The sequence below is a fragment of the Dermacentor andersoni genome, chromosome 4 (genome assembly GCF_023375885.2).
Source record: "Dermacentor andersoni chromosome 4, qqDerAnde1_hic_scaffold, whole genome shotgun sequence".
NCBI lineage: Eukaryota > Metazoa > Arthropoda > Arachnida > Ixodida > Ixodidae > Dermacentor > Dermacentor andersoni.
Window position 1 is genome coordinate 93,597,806 of NC_092817.1, and position 23,577 is coordinate 93,621,382.

Consider the following 23,577-nt stretch of genomic DNA (forward strand, 5'->3'; position numbering starts at 1 on the left):
GCTCAATGGCCTCTTGACACATATATAATTATTGTTCTTCCTAAATAAATCTTGGTTGCATGCCAACACTTGATCGCATCTACCTTCTTCGTCCCTTGTCATTTGAGCTGTTCGGAGCTCCTTTCAACAAGCACAAACTTGCCTGGCTTACAATTCTAGTGCCTTAAGTCAGTATACTAACTTATGTTTCTTGGCACACATTCCTTTCTACAAGGGCTCAGCTGCCAGCAGAAAGCATTTCGCAGCATCCCATGACACATCTTCTGGTTCCATTCGATCTAATTTACACACTAGTTTTAGGAATATGCCTCTAACAGGTAATATAACAATTAGTGTCAACATTTTATACCTTTTTTCCCTCTTAAATGATTGTGAAACCGAGTTTGAAACATTTGACAGCAATATAAATAAAACAAAGAAAGAACTATTCTGTTCCCCTCCTAGTTTGAACAGGAGAGGGTTCAAAACTATTTGCATTTTGTGTGCCTGGCAACATAGAGTTTCTCACTATAACACCTAGAGGGTAATCTGGCGCCACCGTCTATGGGAGTTTCTTAAGGGGGCACCGTGCCGTCAAGGGAATGACGGTATATGTGTCTGCGAAGCTCGTGTTGGCTGGTGTTGTAAGAGGCTTCGTCTAAAACGTGGATATGGCTACGCAAATAACGCGTTCTCAAAGTAAAATCTTCATAAAATGTTTCCATTCATGCATATTGCATCTTTACTCACCCACGATGTATGACCAAGCGAAGAAAAGCAAGAACAGACGACCAACTGTTTCAAAGCGAGCGCGAACCTTGTCATCTGTTCTCCAACTTTAGCGGCCCGCTGATACTTTTTACGTAACATGTAGTCGTACACACAATAACAAGTTCTCATAGTTAAATAAAACATGTTTTCGCATAATAATAAAGCTAAAACAGCTTTTCACGTGCTGTTCTAGTAGAAAATGAATCATTGTGACAGACGGAACGGTACTTGCCAAGCGCGTCTTCAAGGTGTCCTGTCTCTACGAGAACGATGCCAATCCGAATCCACAATATACCGGCATTCCCATGCATACCACAGTGCAGCAGCGCCAGATTTCCCTCTAGGTAATGTAGTGAGAAACTCTATGTCTGGCAATGAAGACGGGCTGACAGCAATGAAAACTCAATAGCCTTGCATGAAAGAAGAATAAAATGCTTCAAGCCTGTTATTTTATCTCAATAACATGACCGATGTAGCCACACAATGAAGAAAAAGACAGCCACGTATTCTCACTGCAGCAAAACCACGCACCTTCTGCAAGAGATTCAAAATTCTGCTTAAATCTAGACCTGTTTAACAAATGATGGTTGTAGAAGCACTACACTAGATACATCGAAGAGATTTAATGCCACAAGGCAACACAGGGACTATGACAGGTGCTGCAGTGAAGCACTCCTGATCCGTGTTGTTCAGCTGGAGTTCTTTAATTCCCTACCAGACCTTGGTACACACAATTTTTTTATTCCTCTCTTGCAAGAATCCAGCTGCTGTGGCCTGGAATCGAACCTACGACCCATAACTGTCAGCTTGCTTTCATTAAGCCACAGCAACAGAGCTATCGCAACAAATAACACTCAACAATCAGGTCTCCATACTCCACCCTTGCTTTACTAGGATGTAGCCGAGGACTGAAATGCCAGTTCCTCATTCTTACATGGATGACAAGTGAACAATTCCAGCAATTACTCACCTGATCATGCAGACTGTGGAGCTGCTTATAGCGAACGGCACAATGAAAGGCTCCATTCACGTGTATGTTATATGCCTGAGGGATGAAACATCACACCAGAGTTAATTTACACAGAGCACAGCCCTGGTATCTGTACAGTCTTTGTCAAACGTATATGGGCTACGCTGCCTGCTATGCTGCCTGCAACGGTTTAAAGGAGTTTAATTTGTATGCCATAGGTTACAACACCCTTGGGAAATAAAAGGACTCTCCTATTGCCATACAGAATGTCTGGATTGTCAGAAGAACTGCACCACAAAGCCAAACAAATGTATATGTGGTGAATGCGTGGATTAGCCAGTATTTTTTTGCAAAAGGCTATACATTGAGGAGCTAACACCCCTGCCACAAGGGAAGCTTCAAATAACCAGGGTTGAGCAGTAATTAACTTTTTAAACATAGTCAAAACACATGAGCTCTTTCACGTGCCCTACTTTGGTATATGCAGGCTTTGTTACATTCTGAAACCAAGTACAGTACCAGGCAGTCTGAAGTAATTCTTCAATGTGAAGTGATGTGTATAAATAAAAAAAGCATTTGAGCAGAAACATAGGAAAGCTTTTTTTCCGACCAGTGGCAACTTCCTAATATGTCACCGGCCCTTATTTCAAGCTGACAAGCTTAAGTTACAATGTCACATGTAGTTTTCAAGCAGTGCACAGCGTACAATATGAAAGATGCTTCGATCCTCACAATTATGCTGCGTTTTATATGACGAAATATACATCAGTGTATGGAGCTGTCAGTCTCTCAAGCTTTACTACTACACTGATCTGTACATGTTATTATACATTTTTGTGTTCATACATGTATACGTATCCTACGTCTCGTATGGCGCCATGTAACAAAATAAAACACGTTACACTTTTTCTCCGTAAATGCGTGATACGATGAATTTTTCACCTATACTTGAACATCTTGTGGTAGAGAAGCATCAACGTAATACTTCTCTTCACATCGCGTCTTCATCTTAAGTGACAAACCTTCGAGATGTAAATAAGATAACTAAGGTGTTAATGCGGACTTTTTCATCAAGTTTTCAACGCTCGATCACAGATGAAAGGACTGCGCAGCAAGTTACACAACTTTGAAGTGCTGTCTCCCAATCACTGTTTTTTGGTTTTAAACCACAACAGTCATACTAAAAGGAGAACGGGAGCAGTGGCCTACTTTGAAAACTGCGTTTAATACGGCGAGCTCTAGATGGTTCCGAAATAAGGAAGAACGACCTGCACCTACATATGATACACAAACTACCGAAGTGCTCGTGATGTGTAGTGGACGAAATGAACAGCTGTAGTGAGAAAACATTCACTTGTTCTCTAAACCACCCAAGTTACGAAACACACATGCGAGTTGACTGAATTTTTGCTACCAAGATCCACGTGCTTGTGCACCTCAAAAGTTGAGTGGCGGCAAGTAGTGGTAAAACCGATCATCAAAAATCCAGACAAACTTCAACTATGCCACGGTCTACGCGATCCCGCTCAACTCGACACACAGCGGGGTTCCTCAACAAAGCTGCTCGGATCGCAAGAATTTTACTTACGACGTATGTGGAGCCGCTTTCGTCTTTAAGTTCTTGCGTATCCGGTATGGAAAAATGCATCGTTAAGCAAGCAACGGGGCTTCACCAGAGCACATGGAGAACAAAATAAGTAGCAGTAGCTATGTTTTTGCTACATATGTTTCGGCTGGCCATTCCCCCTGGACCGAACGACGACCCTACACCGCGGTCCTCCGCCGCAATGGTTGTGTCCTTGCGCAGTGTAATGCAAATAGCGCAAAGCTCTACGGAAACCTACAACAGAAGTAAGCTTGCCTGCTTGACATGCTAAATACTTGGCGCACGGCTGCTGAATACGAACACTTTAAAATAAAAATGTAAAAAAAAAAACCGTTGGCACGTTGCACATCTCGGCTTGGGGGCTTGGTATCTGCAGCAGTCCCAGCGGCAGCGCGCTAGCGTAGCGTAATAGCCGCTGTGCTGCCAGCTGTTTTAAGTTTCTACCACGGAACATAGTTAATAATATAACCAACCCACGTAATGCTGTTGACGTGCGCCACAAAAGTGGGTCTGGGCCAAGGCACGATTGTAAACCTTGCAATTGAATGTACGCACCTGTGTGTGGGCGGCGTAGTGCATGGGTCAAGTTTCGTTTGCGCGTCTTTCTTTTTCTCCAAGAAAATGATTTCTTCCAAAATGCGTGGCGTTGCTCTAGGTGGTAAATACCCATTTGTGTTACCGGCACATGCCACATTCAACACCTAGCCGTCTTCTAGAGAGGTAGGACAAACGCAATGCTTGGTCACAATTTGGAATGCAGGTTTATTGTAGAAAAATGCATAAGCAATGTGGACGTACAGATCTCAGTAACATTCCTTCTCCTGTTGTTTGGCATTCTCCTGCACCTATACACATATGTCAACATGTAGAACTTATACATGGGTGCAAAGGAGCATCTAGGAACTAATTTGAAAAAGGAATACTTGGCACCAACATCTGCTTGCTTACGGCACTGAGTATGAGAGCAGCAGTAACTTCTCAGCACTGAGAAAAAGAAAAAAGGCCAAATGTTAACGCACTGCAGCGTTGCATACCTAATCATCAATGATACAGCTAAATGTTGATGCCAGGTGCCCTCGAGTAGCAAAAGGGTTGAGTTAATATTTGTCTCTGACAACACAGAGCTTTTTTATAAGTGACTTAGGAACACACTTGTTACACTAATTAAATAATGATAATCACATCATGCATCCATAGAGTAATGATGCATCCATAGACCTTTGCTTTAGTTTCTAGAACTAGTATCCAGGAGCAACTACAGTGCTCACTTTAATATTTCCTCCGTAAGTTGCAAAGCACTGCTGTACTTGTACCATACTATAAATGTTAAATAGGATTTTACTGTTAAATACAAAGCTGTAACAAGCGTTCTGCAATGCTGTTGCAACAATGCAGAGCTTATTACCATATCTTATACCGATGTCACATGGCCACTTTCTATCACGATTGAACCCAATCTGGATCGCAATCGTCAACTGTGAGTGGCTGCTTGCGCAAAGGAGGCAATTGCAATTAAGAAATTCAATCGCAATCGAAAGTGCACCATGTGACACTCATGTTAAACACATACTTAAGGTGCCACAATAGAGTAACATATAGTGAAATATATGTAACCGAGGTTACAGGAAAATACCTGCAAAATAACAGTTAATGATTGCTATGCCCACAGTAATCAACTACCTATATTGTCCCATCACTCATATTAAGTGACATAACTTGAAAGACAATAGCACAAAGAAAGACAGAGGTCACCTATAGAATTGCTTCTAAAAAACGAAAGCAAACTCACAAAGATTTAAATAAAATATTATACATCAAATAATTTGTCAAAGCACAGCACAAACAATACAAACCAAAATTAGCAGCCTACTTGCTGCAATGAAAAAATGCTTAAGAGATCACAACACCCAAGCAGGGATATAAGAGCAAACATAAGCCTATGTGGTACCTTAGGGAAAGCTTAAGAGGAGAGTGGCTAGATGGTTGCACAAGCATGACAATCAATACAAGCTATCCATAATTCAATATATTGCACATATATGGGGGAAAATAAAAACAAGCATGTTAACACTCATAGCCCCATGCAACACTCTATCATAGGCAACACATGTGCAAAACTCGAGATTACTGAGTGAAACAGTGCTGCACATACCTAAACCCACGCTGAACACCACGTTGCTTTACAGGTTATCCAGTGTATGTTCCAGTTTCTATGAACCTCTGTATGTTTCAAACCTGATGAATTGCACTGCACATCTGGTGGTCTCATAGCAAAGATTGTTCCTTAATAGATCACAGTACTATTCCTATTGCATAAGGAGAAAGTTGAGCTTGTCCCTACAATCCACAGAGCACCCAAAAAGGCAAAAGAACAGAAGTGTGGTTACTGGCACAATAAACATGTACACACATAGAAACGAAAATTTAGCAGCCATTGCGTCATTCCCCCGCCCTCTTTTCTGAGACTTAATACCGCTTATTCGCAAATAAAGATTTTTCTGCCATTATCACGGCAGCAATAGAAAATAGTGCTTCCACTAAAAATGCTAAACAAGCACAGCAAGGTCATGACCAACACTTCCAGATGACACAATGGTAGGTTTTGGCCATGTCATAGCACACTACCTATAAGAGGTCACCAGAAGGCAGAGAAATAAATCTTGAGCATTACAAGGCCCTGAATCCCAGAAATGCATATATCTGTGCCAACAGCACTGTACAAGCTTGTGTATATGCTCAACATGACATCTTTACATATATGCGCACACAATGTGCATCGCACTCAGGAAGGGGACGTAGGGAGGGGGGGGGGGGGGGGGTGTAGTGCATAGTCACCAAGCATGCACTTTCTACATCAGGCATTTCTTTCCCAGAATGTAAGGTTTTCAGACAACTGAAAAAAGTGAACCCAACTGGTGCCCAAAGGCGTGAAACAACTTTTAGAGAAAACAGCAGACTTACAGTTGCAAGTACACACACAAATTCAGCACAAACTAGCAAGAGGCAACTGTCCGGTAAGGCAACATAACGTAGAAACTAGCTTTCACAAAATTTGGCAAAAAGTATAAGAAAGCAAAGTGCATCAACTGGCATTTCTTCTACTTACAATGCCACACAAAGAAGAATCCTCGGGAATGTTGGCCTCGCATGTGCATGTTTGGGCAGAGAATCTGAGGCCTACCACCGATTAAAGTTACTCTTGCAAATGAGGTGAAAATGAGTAGATCGAAGCATCTATTTAACAATCTGTAGGTGCAGACCATGATGACCAAAGTTAATAAAACCAAAGGGCTGCAGGGGGGGCAGTCAAAGTAAAACATTGTTTCAGATACCCCCTGGCACAAAGAAATGGTGGAAGGTCATCTCGCACCTGCCTGCAACTTGCAAGCAATAATAAGTTAGCCAGTAGTAGAAACACAACAGAAAAAATAGGTACGCATACTCATTGTCCCTTTCCATCAGTTCAAGAAGGGGAACCAAAAAAATTGTTACAAGGCAATGATGATATAGAGGAAAATTGTGCAAAAAAAAGTAAGGCGTGACAATTAGAGGGGAGGGTTCAAAGCTTCCAGAAGCAGTAGCTATAAAGCTGATTGTGTACCGTATGGTACATGTCAGGTTGAGACAAGGCGCACAATACTGCGCTCGGCAAGCAGCTGGTCAATGTGAACGTCATCGCTGCTGGAGGTGTCGACGAGACGCACCACTAGGTGCTGGGCACCCTCGACGCCCGTCTTGGTGTCGGGCCTCTTGGCCACAATGCGCGCCACAAACTGCCTGTCCTTTACAATGTTTCGGAAGTTGATGCAGTCCACCGGATTCCAGTCGTTCTGCACAGGTTCTACACCTGGGAAGATAAAGAAAGGAAAAGGTTCAGACTTGCAAGACATTACGCGCTGTATGAGCAAGTGCCCACAGCCATTCTTGGAGCACAGAAACTTCAGGGATATTGAATTTCATTGCTGACCAGGAATACTGTATACGACATGGAACAATACCATCAGCTCAGTAAGTTGCACACTTCGAATACAGTTAAACCTCGGTATAACGAACTTTGTAAAATCAGCAATTTGCTTCGTAATATCGAAATTTCATTCTATTGAAATTTGATCTTTTATGCAAATAAGTACAGTTGCCAATCTATTTTCCTTACATGGAAAGGGGCCGCAGAATTTTCTGAATTGTCGGGCAATCGAAAAAAGCAAGCTTGGATGAAAAAAACAGTTCACCTTGATGAATTTGGGAGTCGGCGACGAATGATACAGTTTCATGTCACGTCAACGATATCTTCACATTGGTAGTATGAATTAAGCGAAGTCAGCCACGCATTCGCGTGCACTCAGCCCTGCGGCTGATAGCGTCGCCCACTCTTGAATGACGCTATAAGGAAAAGTGCCAGAAGCGGAGAGCGAATGCTTAGTCTGCCTCTCGCTCCAATGGGTCACCAAAACTCGAGCTTATGCAACCTCTAATACTAAAGGTGCAGCAAGGCAGCTTACATGGTGCCATGTCGTCTTGGCATGCCCACTCTCTGTATATGCAGCAGATTACCTCTAAAGCAGGGTGCACAGCTGTACGCTCAGCTGCCGCGTTTACAGCCTTGCTCAACAACGGTGAGACGCACGCCAACTTACCCCCCTGCTCCTTCGCGCGAGCTTGATCGTGTTACCGCAAGCTCACTCCCTTACCCCTCTTTCCCTTTGCTCACGCAGGAAGGTGGCAGTCGTGAAGACACCACCTTTCTTCTCTCACCCTCGCACACTTTCACTCATACCTAAAGCACACATTGCGCGGTGCGCGAGAAGATCTTATTGCATTTGAACTTTTACAGAACATGTTGTGGCTTCACTTTGGCTTGCACTCTTGTAGCATGGCACGCGATTTGAGAGGTATGTTTGCAAATAACTGCTTGTAATTCAATCATTTGACCATCTGTGTTTGTCAAAGTTTCCATTTATTGTCTCAGCATTCCTTTGTAGCAGCAGTGAAATTTCGTTATATTGAAATGGCGTACAAACACACTTTGTTATATTGAGGTTCTAAATACATGGTGTTCTATGGACCAGATGTAATGAAAAGTTAAATACCTCGTTATATCGACAATTTCGTTATACTGAAGTTCGTTATATCGAGGTTTAACTGTACTCGTGCAAATAGGTGTGTATGCAAGAAAGGAATTGGAAGGTATCAATCCACTAGCATTGCCCAATTCCTTTCTTTCAGCAAAGTCCTCCGGCGTTATTATACAAAATAGGCTATGCTAAATGTGTAGGATACAGACACAGGTGCAGTCCACACCAGTGCAAAGAAGGCAACAGGAACATTACTTTGGCTTTTGTCAGCTTGGTCACCAACACACAGAAAACAATAGCATGGCTGTTTTAGAGACACCTTGGCGTAATGTGCAGACACCGATTCTTTAACAGTACTGCGCGAGTGTTGACCGGCTGGCCAGTCAGGCCTTTTAACGATACAAAGCTATAAGATCTTGCTGATCTCTTGCTGATCTATCTTTCTCTTGCAGATCTCATTGCTTCATGCCATTACAAGGCGCTGACTGGCTGGCTAGTCGACGCTTGCGCAATACTGTTAAAGAATCGGTTGATTGAAATCAAATTACACAAGATTTGGTGACCACAGATATCAGATAGAACCATTGATAACATTCCAGAAAATTCTGATACATGCAGGCGCGTGCTATGCTGAGCGATAACATTTGTTAGACGATGAAACGCAGTCATTCGATAAACAAGTACATGTGTCAATACCCTCGTTTTAAAAAAGCATCATCCCGATGCCGTAAACATAAAAGGAGAGCAAAAAAACAAAAGCACACTTACTAAGAAAAAGTAACAAAACGAGAAAGAAACTAAGTCCAAAGTAACAAAGTCCAAAGGAAGTCGAAAGCTCAGCTATGCAAAGTCCCAAAGTTCATTAGCACTGGTAAATGGCTTAAGTCGCAGAACACGGACTATTTCAGGTCATGAGCGGTGGTGCTGTGATAGCGAAATGACGTCTGGCACAACCTCATCGTCGAGTGCGCCAATGCGTTGGATAATCTTGTAGGGTCCGAAATAGCGAGGTAAAAGCTTCTTGCTAAGTCCTCGTCGGCGTATCGGGGTCCAAACCCAAACACGGTCGCCGGGCTGGTATTCCACGTAGCGTCGTCGAAGATTGTAGTGCCAGCTGTCGGTCCTCTGCTGGTTCTTGATGCGCAGGCGGGCGAGCTGTTGGGCCTCTTTGGCGCGCTGGAGATAGACACCGACGTTGACATTTTCTTCGTCGGTGACATGTGACAACATGGGGTCCATAGTCGCCATAGGGCTCCTGCCGTAAACCAGCATGAATGGCGTGATCTATGTATTTTGTTGCACTGCCATGTTGTATTTGAAGGTTGCATACAGCAAGACTGCAACCCAAGTCTTGTGCTCGACGTCGACGTACATTGCTGGCATATCGGCGAGGGTCTTGTTCAGGGGCTCCGTAAGACCATTCGTCTGCGAGTTATAGCCAGTTGTCCTCCTGTGGCTTGCCTGGCTGTATTGCAGAATGGCTTGGGTGAGCTCTGCGGTAAAGGCCGTTCCTCTGTCAGTGATGAGGACTTCTGGGGCACCAGGTCGCAGCAGAATGTTCTCGATGAAGAATTGTGCCACTTCGGCTCCGCTACCTTTCAGCAGAGCTTTTGTTTTTCACCGAAGCAGGTGAGGTAGTCCGTCGCCACGGCGATCCATTTATTTCCGGATGTTGATGTTGGAAATGGTCCCAAAATATCCATTCCGATCTGCTGAAATGGTTGGCAAGAAGACTTGATCAGCTGTAGTAATCCCGCTGGCCTTGTCGGTGGTGTCTTGTGTCGCTGACAGTCTCGGCACGTCTTGATGTAACGGGCGACGTCGGCGGTCAGGAACGGCCAGAAATACCTTTCCTGTATCCTCGATAGTGTCCGGGAGAATCCAAGGTGCCCAGCGGTCAGATCGTGATGTAGGGCGTGCAGTTCTACTGGACAGGGTGTTGAGGAAACAACAAGAACGTAGTTGGCATGGACTGGCGAGAAGGTCTTCTTTATGAGTAGGTTGTTTTGAAACGAAAATGAAGGCAATCCTCGCTTAAATGCCCTAGAGACAACGTCGCTGTTCCCTTCCAAATACTCAACGAGGGCTTTTAGCTCTGGGTCTGCTCGTTGCAGTTCAGCAAAGTCTTCTGCACTTATTATTCCAAGGAAGGCATCGTCAACCTCGTCGTCTTGCGGTGGCGGGTCAATGTGGGCATGTGATAGGCAGTCGGCATCATAGTGTTTTCGTCCGGACTTTTAGACTACAGTGATGTAATATTTTTGCAGTCTGAAGCTCCGCCGCACCAGGTGTCCTGAAGGGTCCTTTAAATTCGCTAGCCAACATAATGCGTGATGGTCGCTGACGACTTTGAATGGCCTGCCATATAGGTAAGGGCGGAATTTTGCTGTAGCCCAAGTGATGGCGAGGCATTCCTTTTCGGTTGTAGAATAATTGCCTTCTGCTCTTGACCGCGACCGGCTAGCGTAAGCTATCACTTGTTCAAGCCCGCCTTTCCTCTGGACTAGGACAGCACCCAGGCCGAAACTAGTGTTTCATTGGGCGAATTTGTGCCCTCAAAAACAGGCTACACTCAAAGAATGGTAGTGGCGAACACAGTCGGTGATCGTTGAAAATCTGAGCAGCAGGTCAAGCTCGTCAGCTTTTATACATGAGCCCCATCGAACGTTCCAGAGTAATCGCTGGTGCCCACATGTCTTCCAGAAAGTTGTACACCATTCGCATCGCACATACATGAAATCAGATTACACAAGGTTTGGCGACAGCGGATAGAACCATCGATAACATTCCAGAAACTTCCGATACATGCAAGCACGTCCTGCGCTGAGCGATAGCATTTGTTAAATTATGAAATGCGGTCATCCCATAAACAAGTACACGTGTCAACAAATTCCTTGCCAAACTTTCTAGGTGCTGAAAAACTACTCGTAATAGTTGAAAGTTCGATTTACATGGGATTGTTATAAGTGCGTTTAACTGTAGCAGTCCACTTCTATGCCTCTCTCTCTCTCACACACACTTGCGCGCACCCACCTTTCCCCCTCCCTCCCACACAATTTTATCCCATGAAAATACAAAGCAGCATTCGTGCCTGCCAAAGCGTAAATCACTTGCCAATGGGACAAGGCAGTCACCAGCGTCTACCCAGCACATACACAAGTTAAAATGTTAGTCCAAAAAAAGTGTACCAAACCAAGGTACTGCAATAATAAGAAAACTGCAGTTGTTCGAGTACTAGTGAAATGTCTGAATAACGTAGAATACGAATATGCAAGAAAAATGACCACCGAATATTGAATGAACTACTGAATAATTTTTTTAATTTCTGAATAAACATGAAATATGATATTTACACAAAGTACATTTTGTAATACACTAACACCTCATTAAACCATACCCGCTTAAACAGTTGTTTCATTTTCAAGTAGCAAAGTCAAATCCCCAACTCAACAGTCATTGAATATAATTTCAATTTGAATTTTCAATTTCAATTTCAATTTTGTATTTGCATTTTGTATCTGCATAAACCGTACCAGCTTATTGCGTATGTATCGGTTAACATGTAGTGTTCCCACTTTTCGTTACAAAATCACGGTGGTACGTCGGCCTGGTGAACAACGAGCCTCAGAGATCGGAACGGCCTCCAAGTGCAAACGCAGAGGGCGCTTGGCAGGGTGAAGCCACGTCAACATCAGCATCATTTCGACGCTGTGCCAGAGTCTGAGCGTTGTGGCCGGTGTTGTGGTGTCACACAAGCTAGGGCAAAAACCGAGTGCTCAGCATAGCAGAAAACTGAATATAGTTCGTGCTGTCGAACGTGGCACGAAGAAGTCTGTGCAGGAACGCGAGTGGGATCTACCGTTGACTACGGCGTGTGGCATTTTTGGAATGTGAAGGAGAAGTTGGTCGGCAATGCTGCTGCAACCGCAAAAATATGTTAGCTACGAGGTTCGACTTTTCGCCATCGTTGCCTCTGTCATTGCCGAAGTGTTGCCTAATGACAGTGATGAGGACGACACGGAAAGCGTCAGCACGGGCGATTCAGGCTCGACAGTGGCAGATGCTGTGTATTAGGTCAGCCTCATGCGGGTGTTTGCTGAGAAGAGGGGACTGGCGGAAAAGCTGGCTTGCAGCATGAGCGAGTCTGAGACCACCGTCGTCGTTGCTAGCCCATCATGGCATCAAATGAAAATACTTTCACATACTTTTGTCACGCGAAGTTAATAAATACTTTGTTTTCTGCCCTTTTTCATAGTTTCATTCTTGACAGGTAAGTGGGCGATCTCATGCTGTTTCGGTTAAGCAGTACTACCGTTTAGTACCTTTTCCGAGCTCCGGCCAACTACGGTTTAATGAGGTTTAACTGTAAAAATAATCAGGCTTATATATACTGACTCAGCCACGTACAGTTTAACTTCGATATGACTAAATTCTCTACATAGTGAAGTATGTTGCTTTTTATAACTTCTCAATACAACAACGTGCGTATTGAACTTCAATATAATGAATATGTCTATACAGCACGCAATTTTAATATAACAAAATTTCACTGCCACTCGAAGGGATAACGAAGCAATAAATGGAAACTGCCATAGACGCAGATGGTGAGATATCTGAATTACCTGTAGCTGCTTGTGAATGCATCTTTCAATATGCGCACTGCATGACAGAGCGTAGCTGCAGAAGCGGAGCATTGAGAGATTCTCATGTCATGTTCCGTATGAAGTCCACATGCAATAAGATCCTATCACGCCTTGTGCACCATGTGCTGTGGGTATGAGGGTTATGCCGTAAAGCATGGCTTGATGCACACCGTCTTTGATGTGCACCGTCTTTCAGCATGAGCGGGGTAATGTGATCAAGCACATGCTAGCACAGGCAGCTGAGCGTGTGTCTCCCCTCTTTTAGCTCAGCCGCATGGTTTTCAGCAAGGCTGAGTGCAGACACGACCCGTGCACTTTATGCTGGAGGTAATCTGTGTAGCCAAGATGGCTGTGGCTTCACGTGCACTATCAGATTGCGCTACAGGTAGTTCAATCTTGACTTTCAGAGATCAGAGAAATGTTGAAGCATCAGGCAGGTGAAGCATTTGCTATCCTCTGCCTGCGCTCTTCATGATAGCATTGTCCCACTGCAGGTGAGTTATGGTGGCGGAGTGGACACAGAAGCTTTGCAGGCTTTGCCTCACACAGGCAATGTGACAATATCGTCGACACAGTATGAAGCCTTATCTATGGTCCAAGACTCTCAAATTGAACAAAATAATTTTTTTTTAATTTATTTTTCCTGATTACCCCATCATTAAAAAAATTTTATGCCCCCTTTCATATAAGAACAATTCGTTGTTCTTGATACTAATTTGCAGAAGAAGTCACATTTCAATATGCCGAAATTTTGATATAATGAATTAAAGTGGCAACTTTACCAACTTCATTATATCAAGGTTCAACTGCAATACCGTCCACAATTAGACGTCCGGACAACTGAGGAGCTTGTAAATGATAAACAATGGTTCTCAATTATCTGGCTCACCACGGCAATGAGAGTAATGAAACAAGGGAACAGCATATTACCAGACGCATCTACAGTGTTGAGTTCGTTGAAGGAGAGACATCTGATACTACAGCCTTGCATATAGTTTTCAAGAGATTCAAACATGGTGAAACATGCCAACTTATAAATCAGAACAAGTTCGTATATAGGCTGCTTATGCAGGTTGCTTATAGCGAGGCATTCTTATTTAACGGAAATTACTGAGCAGAAGTTGTCTGCCCGTGCATTCACTAAGGAACTGGTGCTCGTGTGGAACTGCAGCTATCGTGCAGCATAATCATTTGGAACAGGTCTTGCCCTTGATGGTGTGATATTCCTCATACCTCATACCTCATATATTCTAAAGAAACTAATATTCGACAGCTTAGAAAAGTGAATTCTCAAGTTGAATAACAAGGAATATTTAATTTGTATTAGAATTTTAAAATATTTGCGCACCCTTATATACAGTACATTTCCCAGCTTCCAATTTAATCACAGAGTGAAGCTTTCAGAATTGCTATTACATATAGAACATTGGTTTAACGTTCCTCTACACTTAAAATTTTGATTCCTTCAAAGCATTGTCTGGCTCTACTATGAGGGACGTTCCAAAAGTAGTTTCATTTTTGTTCTAAAGAGAAGATTGTACACCAGGTGAAGCAAACAATCGCCACAAGAATCCACGCGTATTGCTGGTTCAACGACGGAAAGAGTGTCAGCAGAGGAGGAATGATGCATGCGCAGGGTGCCAAAGACGAGAGAGTAGCAGCAGACTGGTGTGCCCAGGGTTATTCGAGTACAAATCAAGATGGCAGACAGACGTGTGCTGACAATGAGGTCTCCAATAGAAATGCACGCTGTTATCCAGCATGGATGGGCACGTGGGACTAGTGTGTCTGTCATCCATGAACACCTACAGATCGTGTGTGGTGAAGAGGTCATCCTCAGGCCTTGCATCGCAGGACACCGAGTTTTACCAGAGTGGTTTCTTTAACTTGATTGCACGCTAGGACAAATGTGTCAATGTCGGTGGTGACAATGTGGAACAATAGCACGAGGTATATAGTCCATGATGCTATGGTGTACAGTCCATGATGCCATGGTGCATATTTTTGGGCTATAACGTTTCCGTTGAAAATAAATGACAAAACTTACTTTCAGAACGTCCCTCATATAAACATTCCATGGTTCCAGTTCTCCAATGTACAAAACAACGCACAGGTACTTCAAGCATATTAACAAGTTGCAGGATACGAAGTTTAATGCGGCTCAGATGACACGTTAGGATTTGACACACGCAACCACTGCAAAAGAATCAATAACATAGTACGTCTAGAAAAAATAAAAGATCCTTGCATAAGCATAAGATGTTGCAGTAAAGACAAGTTTTTATGATGCCATGCATAGATACCTGTATGAAGATACCAATTTGAACAGGATGTTTGCATTACTAATTATAGTTCAAATCACCCCTTTTATGTCCCACTTACCTCAACAATCTAAATAGATTTAGGCACACATTACGTGCACAATAACCAACTTCTTTTTTTTTTTCTGGCTTAACATGGTCACACAGTTAGTAAAAGTCCACACGCAGGTTTGGTGCCACAATGTGACTTAGCGAACGGTACACATACCAGCAAGGGATGCCTGGATGGCCTGCACTGGCAGGTGCCTGAAACGTTGCCACAGGGGCTGCAGCTCTGACGGTTGCATCATGCCGTAGTCCCCGTAGTCCACGAAGTACACACTTGCCATCAGTGGCCCCTGCACCTAGTTGGGTAGAGATATCATTTAGCCCCATTTACTCTTTGCACAAACACCACAGATGAGAAAGCAAGATTGCTACATCGACAATTTGCAGAGAGCCCAACAAGAACCAATGATCATCAAGTGGTGTTATTACTGATTGGGGAGTAAACTTGTTTCTATTAAAGAGAGCGAAACGCCGGCGTGCGAGTACAGCCAAACCTGCATATAATGAACTCACAAAAATATGGAAATCAGTTTGATATACTATGTAATCCAAAAAACAACTTTTAAATAACTGCACAACATAATAGCACACACCATCTTTAACAGCACTTTATTGACAAAATGGACTTAATTTCAGCCCTACTATGGCACAAAATAGTCCCGAATCATTTTCTTCAACATCTCCGTTGTCCAGGAAAGCATGCATTTTTTCATGCTGTAGCTATGGAAGGCTGCCAGCGGTGGCTGCAGACAGAATCCATGTTTGTGCAGGAGCACCGAAACAGGGCAGGAGCACATGCATCACGTTGGAGAAGGTGGGCGCAGGACCCAAGTTCCTCACGCTTCCTTCACTAATGTACTGATCCACACCATCGGAGATGAAAACTTCGTTCTAAGCTCTTCTGTGGTTGCGGCACCTTCGTCCGCATACACAAGCTTGTGATCGTTGAGCCATTAACAGCTTCTGGAAATGCTGAAATCTTGCCCCAAAATTCACCGAAACAGGTGACAGCTTCATTGCGCTTTTCGACATAATACGACGGGCTGTCAGCCACGCTTCCGCATCCACTCCGCCCCCACGGCTGATAGTGTCGCCTGCAGTGGGACGACGCTGTCATGAAAAGCTCCAGCCATGGGGAGCAAATGCTTCATCTGCCTCTCCAGGATTATAGCAAAGCAGACGTCGATGCCATAAACCGGAAATTACAGGTTTTTGTGGACTATTATTTTTCTGGTTTCGAGCAGCGATCAGTTGAAGACAACTGGCTGTTCTACAAGACCAAGCTGTTGTCTCTGGTCGACCAATTAGTGCAAAGAAGCAAAGTTCCATCAAATTCCTGCTCACCATGGTTAATTAATTCTTTAAAACGACTGCGCAGAAAAAGCAGCGGGTATTCAGGCACACAAAGCTGTCACACAAGACCAATCATTGGACGCCTTATATCAAAGTAAGTCGAGAGCACTGTACTGCAGTACTAAATGCCAAGACGACATTTTTCGGTACAACACTTCCATCATTATTATCCTCCAATCCTCGCAAGTTCTGGCGCATAATCAATGGCACAAAAAATATGCATGTTCAGTTAATTCATTCCGGCACACTGGTGACATCAAATAAGTGCTGCGAAGTGCTAAACCACAAGCTTGCTACATATTCTTAGAAAGGTGTCACCACAGTATTTCCGTTATTTCCAAGCTCGTCAGCCGCAAGTCTCGATTGCATTTCATCAAAAATGCTGAAGTGTGCAAAAATATATTTATCGCTCATTGAAACTTTTTCAACAGTCATTACAAATGCAGGCACTGCCCTCGGACTGGAAGATAGGGAACGTTGTTGCTGTGCATAAGTCAGGTGATGTACATTTTCCCGATAATTACCGTCCCATTTCATGAACATGCATTCTAGTCAAAATATTAGAGCACATAATGTACTCGCACCTCATAGATTTCCTTGAGTCCAATAGTTTTTTATTAATTCCCAGCACGGGTACCGCAAGACGTTTTCATGTGAAACGCGATTGCTGTCTTTCACTAATGACCTGCTCACTAATGCAGACCTGGGATTTGAAACATATTGTACATTCATTGTTTACGCAAAGGCTTTTGATTCGGCTTTGCATGATTTACTTACCTTCAAACTTAGTCAGCTTAATATAGATTCCAATGTCTTAGCATGGATAAAAGAATTTCTGTCTAGCCGCGCCCAGTATGTCACAGCAAATAACTTCTCTTCAGTCTCTACCACAGTAACATCTGGCATCCTGCAGGGATCAGTTCTCGGTCCTTTGCTCTTTTTAATTTACATTAATGACCTTCCTTCCTGCGTTTCAACTTCAACTATCCGGCTCTTTGCAGATGACTGTGTAATCTACCAAAAGATTGCCAACAATACAGATTCCCTTGAACTTCAACGTAACCTCGACAGGGTTTTTGATTGGTGCACTAATTGGCTTATGACACTTAACCCAAGTAAATGTAGAAGCATGCATATCTCTAGCCACTCTTCTACTCCAAAGTATGCTTACTTACTTCCTTAGCAATGTTCCTTGACCCCCCCCCACCGCTGACTCTTATAGAATACTGTTATAAAATATCTCGGCATTCACATCATGTCTAATCTGTCCCAAGATATCCATACTGAATATGTGAGTAGCAATGCGAACCGCAATGCGCTTGGCTATTTGCGTCGAAATTTTTCCACTGTAGCATCTCCTGTTAAGTTAATGATTTACAAAATACTTGTCAGCTCAAAATTAAGAGTACGCATGTGCCATATGGCACATATGGCACCCCAGTCAAACATCTCTCATCCTTGCCCTCGAAGCAGTTCAGAATTGCGCAGTGCGTTTTATCTTGTCTAACTACTCCCGTCATTCTAGCATCACGTCTATAAAAAGAACATTTAACTTATCGAACCTTTCCTTCTGCCGCAAATGCTCCTGCCTGACTCTTTTTCATAAAATCCACCACTACAATCAAGTATTGAAAGTAACTCTTTTTCCACCACCTTGCAACGTTTCAGCTAGAACTGATCAACTTTTCAAAGTAAGCTTGTCATTGTGTTGCACCAACTCATAATTCTTTCATTCCAAGAACAACCACCTTCCCTCCTCCATTGCTGCCATTGCAGATACAGAATGATTAAAGAACGCCTTGGAAAATGCCTTGTAACATTTTTTTTCTGTCATTTCACTGCACACGTTGTATCCATACCACTCCTTCCTGTAGTACCTTTGGGCCCTGAACGTATTCACAACAAATAAACAAACAAATAAAGAAATAAATAAATAAATAAATAAATAAATAAATAAATAAATAAATAAAAGCGTGCGCTACATTTTCGACGACACCACGCATTTCGAAATAGATAGGCGAAGATGCTTATCGCAAAAAGATTGGTGGTGATAGCTGTGAATGCCACGTGCGACGAACTCGGAGATTTGATGGTACCGAAATGAGAAACTGAGTGGGCGCCAACGTTTTCACGTGAGACGAGCAGGCAAGTGTTGCGGTGAAGCTTCCATGGCGGGCAGCTATATACTGTTATCGATCCCGCCTCACACATTTTCTTGTTCACATGGGATCTAGTGGCCAGAAAATGTATCATGCGATCGTAGTTTGGCGACGTACTGAACATTGGTGCTATAAAATTGAGTTTTCTGGGAGCCGGTAAAACATGAGCGTAACTCTATTGGGTCATTTTCTGTGTTCTCGATTGTGAACGTTGGTGCCGGGAAAACATATGTAATGGGAACGTATCAACGAGCCTCTACTGTAGTTGTTTCCTCTTGTGCAAGCATATATTGTTCACATCACTATATGTTTCTAGCAGGCTTCCCAAGTGTGAAGCATGATGGCAGCTATTCATCACCACGGCCTCTCATATTAAGTAATTAAGAATAATTATACACTTGATAACTGAAAGTGACAATGACATGAAACATAGTGATGACTCCGCTGATTATGAACCTCTCCCTGATGACGGCAATTACTTAGGAGGCTCCAATGGCGGTGATTACTCAGGAAGCTCCCCTAATAGCTGTTCATCAGTAAACAACGACAGCAACTTGATGCCTCAAAAAGGGAAAAAAATTTTCACTCCAAGTTTCTTCAGTGAGTGAGTGAGTGAGTGTATACATGCTTTTGAACTAAGAATAATGCTTTTACAGTGCAAACCAAGGCACACCTCGTGCCTTCTCATTTACAGAGTACAAAAATTTTTACTTTTCTTGCACTGTTACATGTCATGTGTTTATTCTCCATATTTTAAAATGCATGCGGCAGCAGTAACTGATATGAACTTCTCAAAGCAGCACCTTTAATGTGCATTGAAATCTACATAGATGTGTGTATTGGCATTCCACAACACTAGAGTACAGCTGCTACAGTTGGGAATCCAACCAGCAACTTCATGCTAATCAGCAGAGCTCCATAGTTGCCGAACCATATTAAAGGATAGGACGATGGCAAGACCAACCTGTTGCACTAGCACACGATACCAGCACTTGTCCATGTGGCGGCCTGCATAGTAGCGGCCCTTGCGCAGCAGTGCCTCGGGAAGGCCTTCAGGGAAGGCACTGGAGCCCTCGGCAGCATAGAAACTCTGCATCTCGGACATCAGGGCATCCAGCTGTGCCCCGTGAGTCCACGACTGACATGTGAAGTTCAGTGGGTTGGCAGCCTCCGTTACATTGACGTCCAGGTAATCCCCGACCTCAGGGAGCTCAGGTGCTGCAAGGGGCTTGCCTTGCAAGCCTTCTTCGTCCAGCTCAGGCGACGACATCAGGCTAAGTGCCGCAAGCTCAGACGATGGCGAGGTAATGCTGGAGATGCCTGGGCCATCCCCTGAAGGCCCAATGGTCGGCGCCGATGCACTCATTTTTGATGGCGGTGAAAAGTCGCCAGAACCTCTGCAAAGGGAATGCAAGGGAACAAAAATTCCATGATATAGTCAGGGACACAACAGCATGAAACAGAATGCTGACCCTGAAAAATTAAGAGGAACCACTAGCCCCCATATTCAGAAAGGCATCTTAGCTTGAAGCCCACATTTGAGTTGGTTTAAATTATGTCTCTCGTGAACACACCAAAGGAAACGCAATGAGCATCTTGGGCGCGTTTGCACCACGCATTGTTTACGTCAAGTCAAGCATGGGCTTCATGTAAACATGCATTTCTGAAAACAGGAGTAAATCGCAGTGGACCAGGGCTAGACACTCATTCATCCACCTCCCCGCATTGAAAACGATGCTCAGTAGGCTGCTGGTCCATTTTGGCCTATGATTTCATAGCAATGCCTTCTGCTCAATTCTATGCCACCATTATTATGCACCATTCACATTCAGCCGCTCCCATTGATAATGCAGGCGTGGCATTGCTCTAACCACTGAAAAACACGAAAAGGAATAGCAACGGAAGAGGTTTTGCTACGAAATTGCAGCCCTGGTGTTTAAAGGCCAACAACAATGAAATTTCACTTTGGCTAAACTTGTTATAGATGAGTAGTATATATCACTAACACAATCTTGGCAAAGACGTAGGGCTAGTAATTAAATAGTTTTCTTGTTAGTGGGCTTTTAACATCACCTAAACAAACAATGTGTGTACCTGGTTGTGTCGAGATAACGTAAGTTCCAGCTCAGAGAATTTGAGATTTTTCAGCATGCTGCGGGCACTGCCCAAGTCGAAATTTAACCACACTGCACCGTAGACTGCACAATCTCGGGGATCGGCCCACCAGACCTATTGGTCAAAAAACAGTGAACCAAGTGTGGGGTTGCTGCCTTTGCCGAGAAAGAAAAAAAAACGACACCGATTCAAAGGCGGGGCCGGGGGCGGGGGGAGTTACTATTGCATGAAAAATATGAACAAAATGAAAATAAAAACAAAAAGTGGCGATACTAGTTTTGCATGATTAAAATTTTTTAAAGAAAATTTATCTACTGGTATAAAATTTAGCACACATTTAAGATCTTTGCATTGTACTTGCTTATTCACAATGTATATGTACAAAGAACCCAGCAACAGAGACTTTTCTGCGATGTTCTAAAGCAGAGGTTATGAACTGACCCTGGTCATAGTTACGTTGGCTAGCATCAGAGTTTGTCACTATATTAGCTGGAGGGAAATCTGGTGCTGCTGGGCTGTTGTATGCATGGGCATGCAGGTATATGGTGCCTTCAGATTGGCATCGTTCTCAAGAGAACTTTGAAGACACGCCTGACTAGCACTGTTCAGTCTGTAATAAAAATTCATTTCCTATTAAAACAGCCCGTAAAGAGCTGTGTTAGCTTTATTATGCAAAAACATGTTTTGTTTAATTATGAAGACTTGAATTGGATGTGCAATTATATAAAATGTAAAAAGTATCAGTGGGCCGCCAAAGACTGAAGACGAGATTCGCACTCACTTTGGTACATTTTGTTGCCTGTTCTTGCTTTTGTTTGATTATGCATTGTAGGTGAGTAAACATTATTGAAAAATGTAATATGGGTGAATGAAAATGTTTTATGACGATTTTATTTTAGGACACATTATCTGCATAGCCATATCCATGTTTCAGATGAAGCCTTGTACAACACCAGCCTATATAAGCCTTCCACACCCATATACTGTCATTCCCATGATGGCGTAACGCTCGTTAGAAAACTCCCTCAGATGGTGATGCAAGATTTCCGTCTAGGTAATATGGTTAGAAACACTATGGCAGGGATGGTATTCACCGAAAGGCATGCACACATATGCTGATTTAGCAGAGAACTCGAGGGGGGCGGGCAATCTAAGATCTTTGCAACAGAACACATTCGGTTGCTGCAATGTCACAAAGTTAGCAAAATTTGTGGGAACGGGAGGAGGAGAGCAGTCAATTGGCAACTGGTGAATTCCCTGGAAGTACACGAGCCTTGTTTGTCGTCTGCTCGGGGACAATATACTAAAAAACGAAATGTTTCCCACCTTGTGGGGAACAAAATGTTTATATGAAAAAAAAATATATTTTTTTTTCTTCTCAAGCTTAAACATGCTCTCGAACAGTAATACACATGACTACTACAATTTATTACTATTAGTTTGCCTGCATGGTCACTAGGTGTTGTCTTGCTTAGCGAAAAAAAATATATAAAAAAATAATTCAGAGTCCTTTCGCTATGTGAAAATGGAAGACCAGCAAAGCTGTATTGCTAAAAAGCTATATTAAGTTCTGTATGGTGGGTTATGCTATATTAGTTGAATAAAGGCACAAACCTATAACCTCATTGTCCGTTCCATCTTTTCTAAATTTTCCTTCTTTTTTGCTTTCATACATATATATACACACATACGTATTTTACTTCATGCATATACACTGACGTGTCTACATGCATTGTCATAAACTAGCGTTAGGGCAACAGCATTCATTGCTCCGGCGCATTGTTTTTGTCAACAGTGTAACTTTGCATGTTTGTTCTCTGAAATTTTTTTTCTCATTTTTCTTCTTTTTATTATTTTCCTACTTTTTATGTATTTATTATTTTTTAAACTTCATACATATACACTGATGTTTTGACACCTGGTCCCACGTGTGACAAGGGTAGTTCAAAGGGCGTGTTACAGGTCCCCGAGCTCACAGGGGTATGTGCCATTGAGCTTGGACCCTTTCTACACAATCACCATGATAACGAGTGACCTGATATATGATTGATAATGAATGATCACATAATGATTTCAAACACATTCTTTTCTCAAACTAAAAAGAAAATCTAAAGAAAAATCTAAAAAAAGAATCTCAAACACATTCTTTTTTTTTTCCAGATCCTAGCAATTGACAGCTTCGCTGTAAAAAAAAACCAAGAAGAACAGAAAGGGACGGGAACAGTGGCATGCTTTTCAAGGGGGAACACCAACATGTTGATGCACTGCAATTTCCGACAGGGCTCCCGGGTCCTGGCATGTCAGAGGGAGCTGTTCAATGCACTGTTTGTTTTGAGAAACGAATGCGACGCCTGAACTCACTTTCTGCCATATCTTAAAACGCGTTTCGCACCTCCAACCACTCTGCTTCCTCCTTGAGCAATGCCAACGCAAGAACCAAAGCTCCCATTGCAACTGCCATTTTCTCGAATTAGACTATTGATTGGATCCGATGCTCCATTCCATAGCTGCAGTCGCTATTTGGACCCGATTCAATCTAC

At 43.1% G+C, this 23,577-nt stretch overlaps 2 protein-coding genes across 3 annotated transcripts in view; both read right to left on the reverse strand.

The window, feature by feature from the left end:
• Nucleotides 1-3,973, reverse strand: part of LOC126536481 (sorting nexin-17-like) — a 39,865-nt gene extending 35,892 nt beyond the window's left edge. The window contains exons 1-2 of the mRNA XM_050183464.3: nucleotides 3,309-3,973; nucleotides 1,721-1,795 (exon numbers count right to left, since the gene is read on the reverse strand). Coding sequence (XP_050039421.1) covers nucleotides 1,721-1,795; nucleotides 3,309-3,368 — 135 coding nt within the window. The 5' untranslated portion in view covers nucleotides 3,369-3,973. The remainder of the gene's footprint in view (nucleotides 1-1,720; nucleotides 1,796-3,308) is intronic.
• A 95-nt stretch (nucleotides 3,974-4,068) lies between these two features.
• The window catches only part of LOC126536475 (tudor domain-containing protein 7B-like), a 127,372-nt gene continuing 107,863 nt past the window's right edge, over nucleotides 4,069-23,577 (reverse strand). For both annotated transcript variants that reach the window (XM_050183450.3, XM_050183451.3), the window contains exons 21-23: nucleotides 19,887-20,319; nucleotides 15,571-15,706; nucleotides 4,069-7,173 (exon numbers count right to left, since the gene is read on the reverse strand). In XM_050183450.3, the coding sequence (XP_050039407.1) occupies nucleotides 6,941-7,173; nucleotides 15,571-15,706; nucleotides 19,887-20,319 (802 nt within the window). In that variant the 3' untranslated portion in view covers nucleotides 4,069-6,940. The remainder of the gene's footprint in view (nucleotides 7,174-15,570; nucleotides 15,707-19,886; nucleotides 20,320-23,577) is intronic.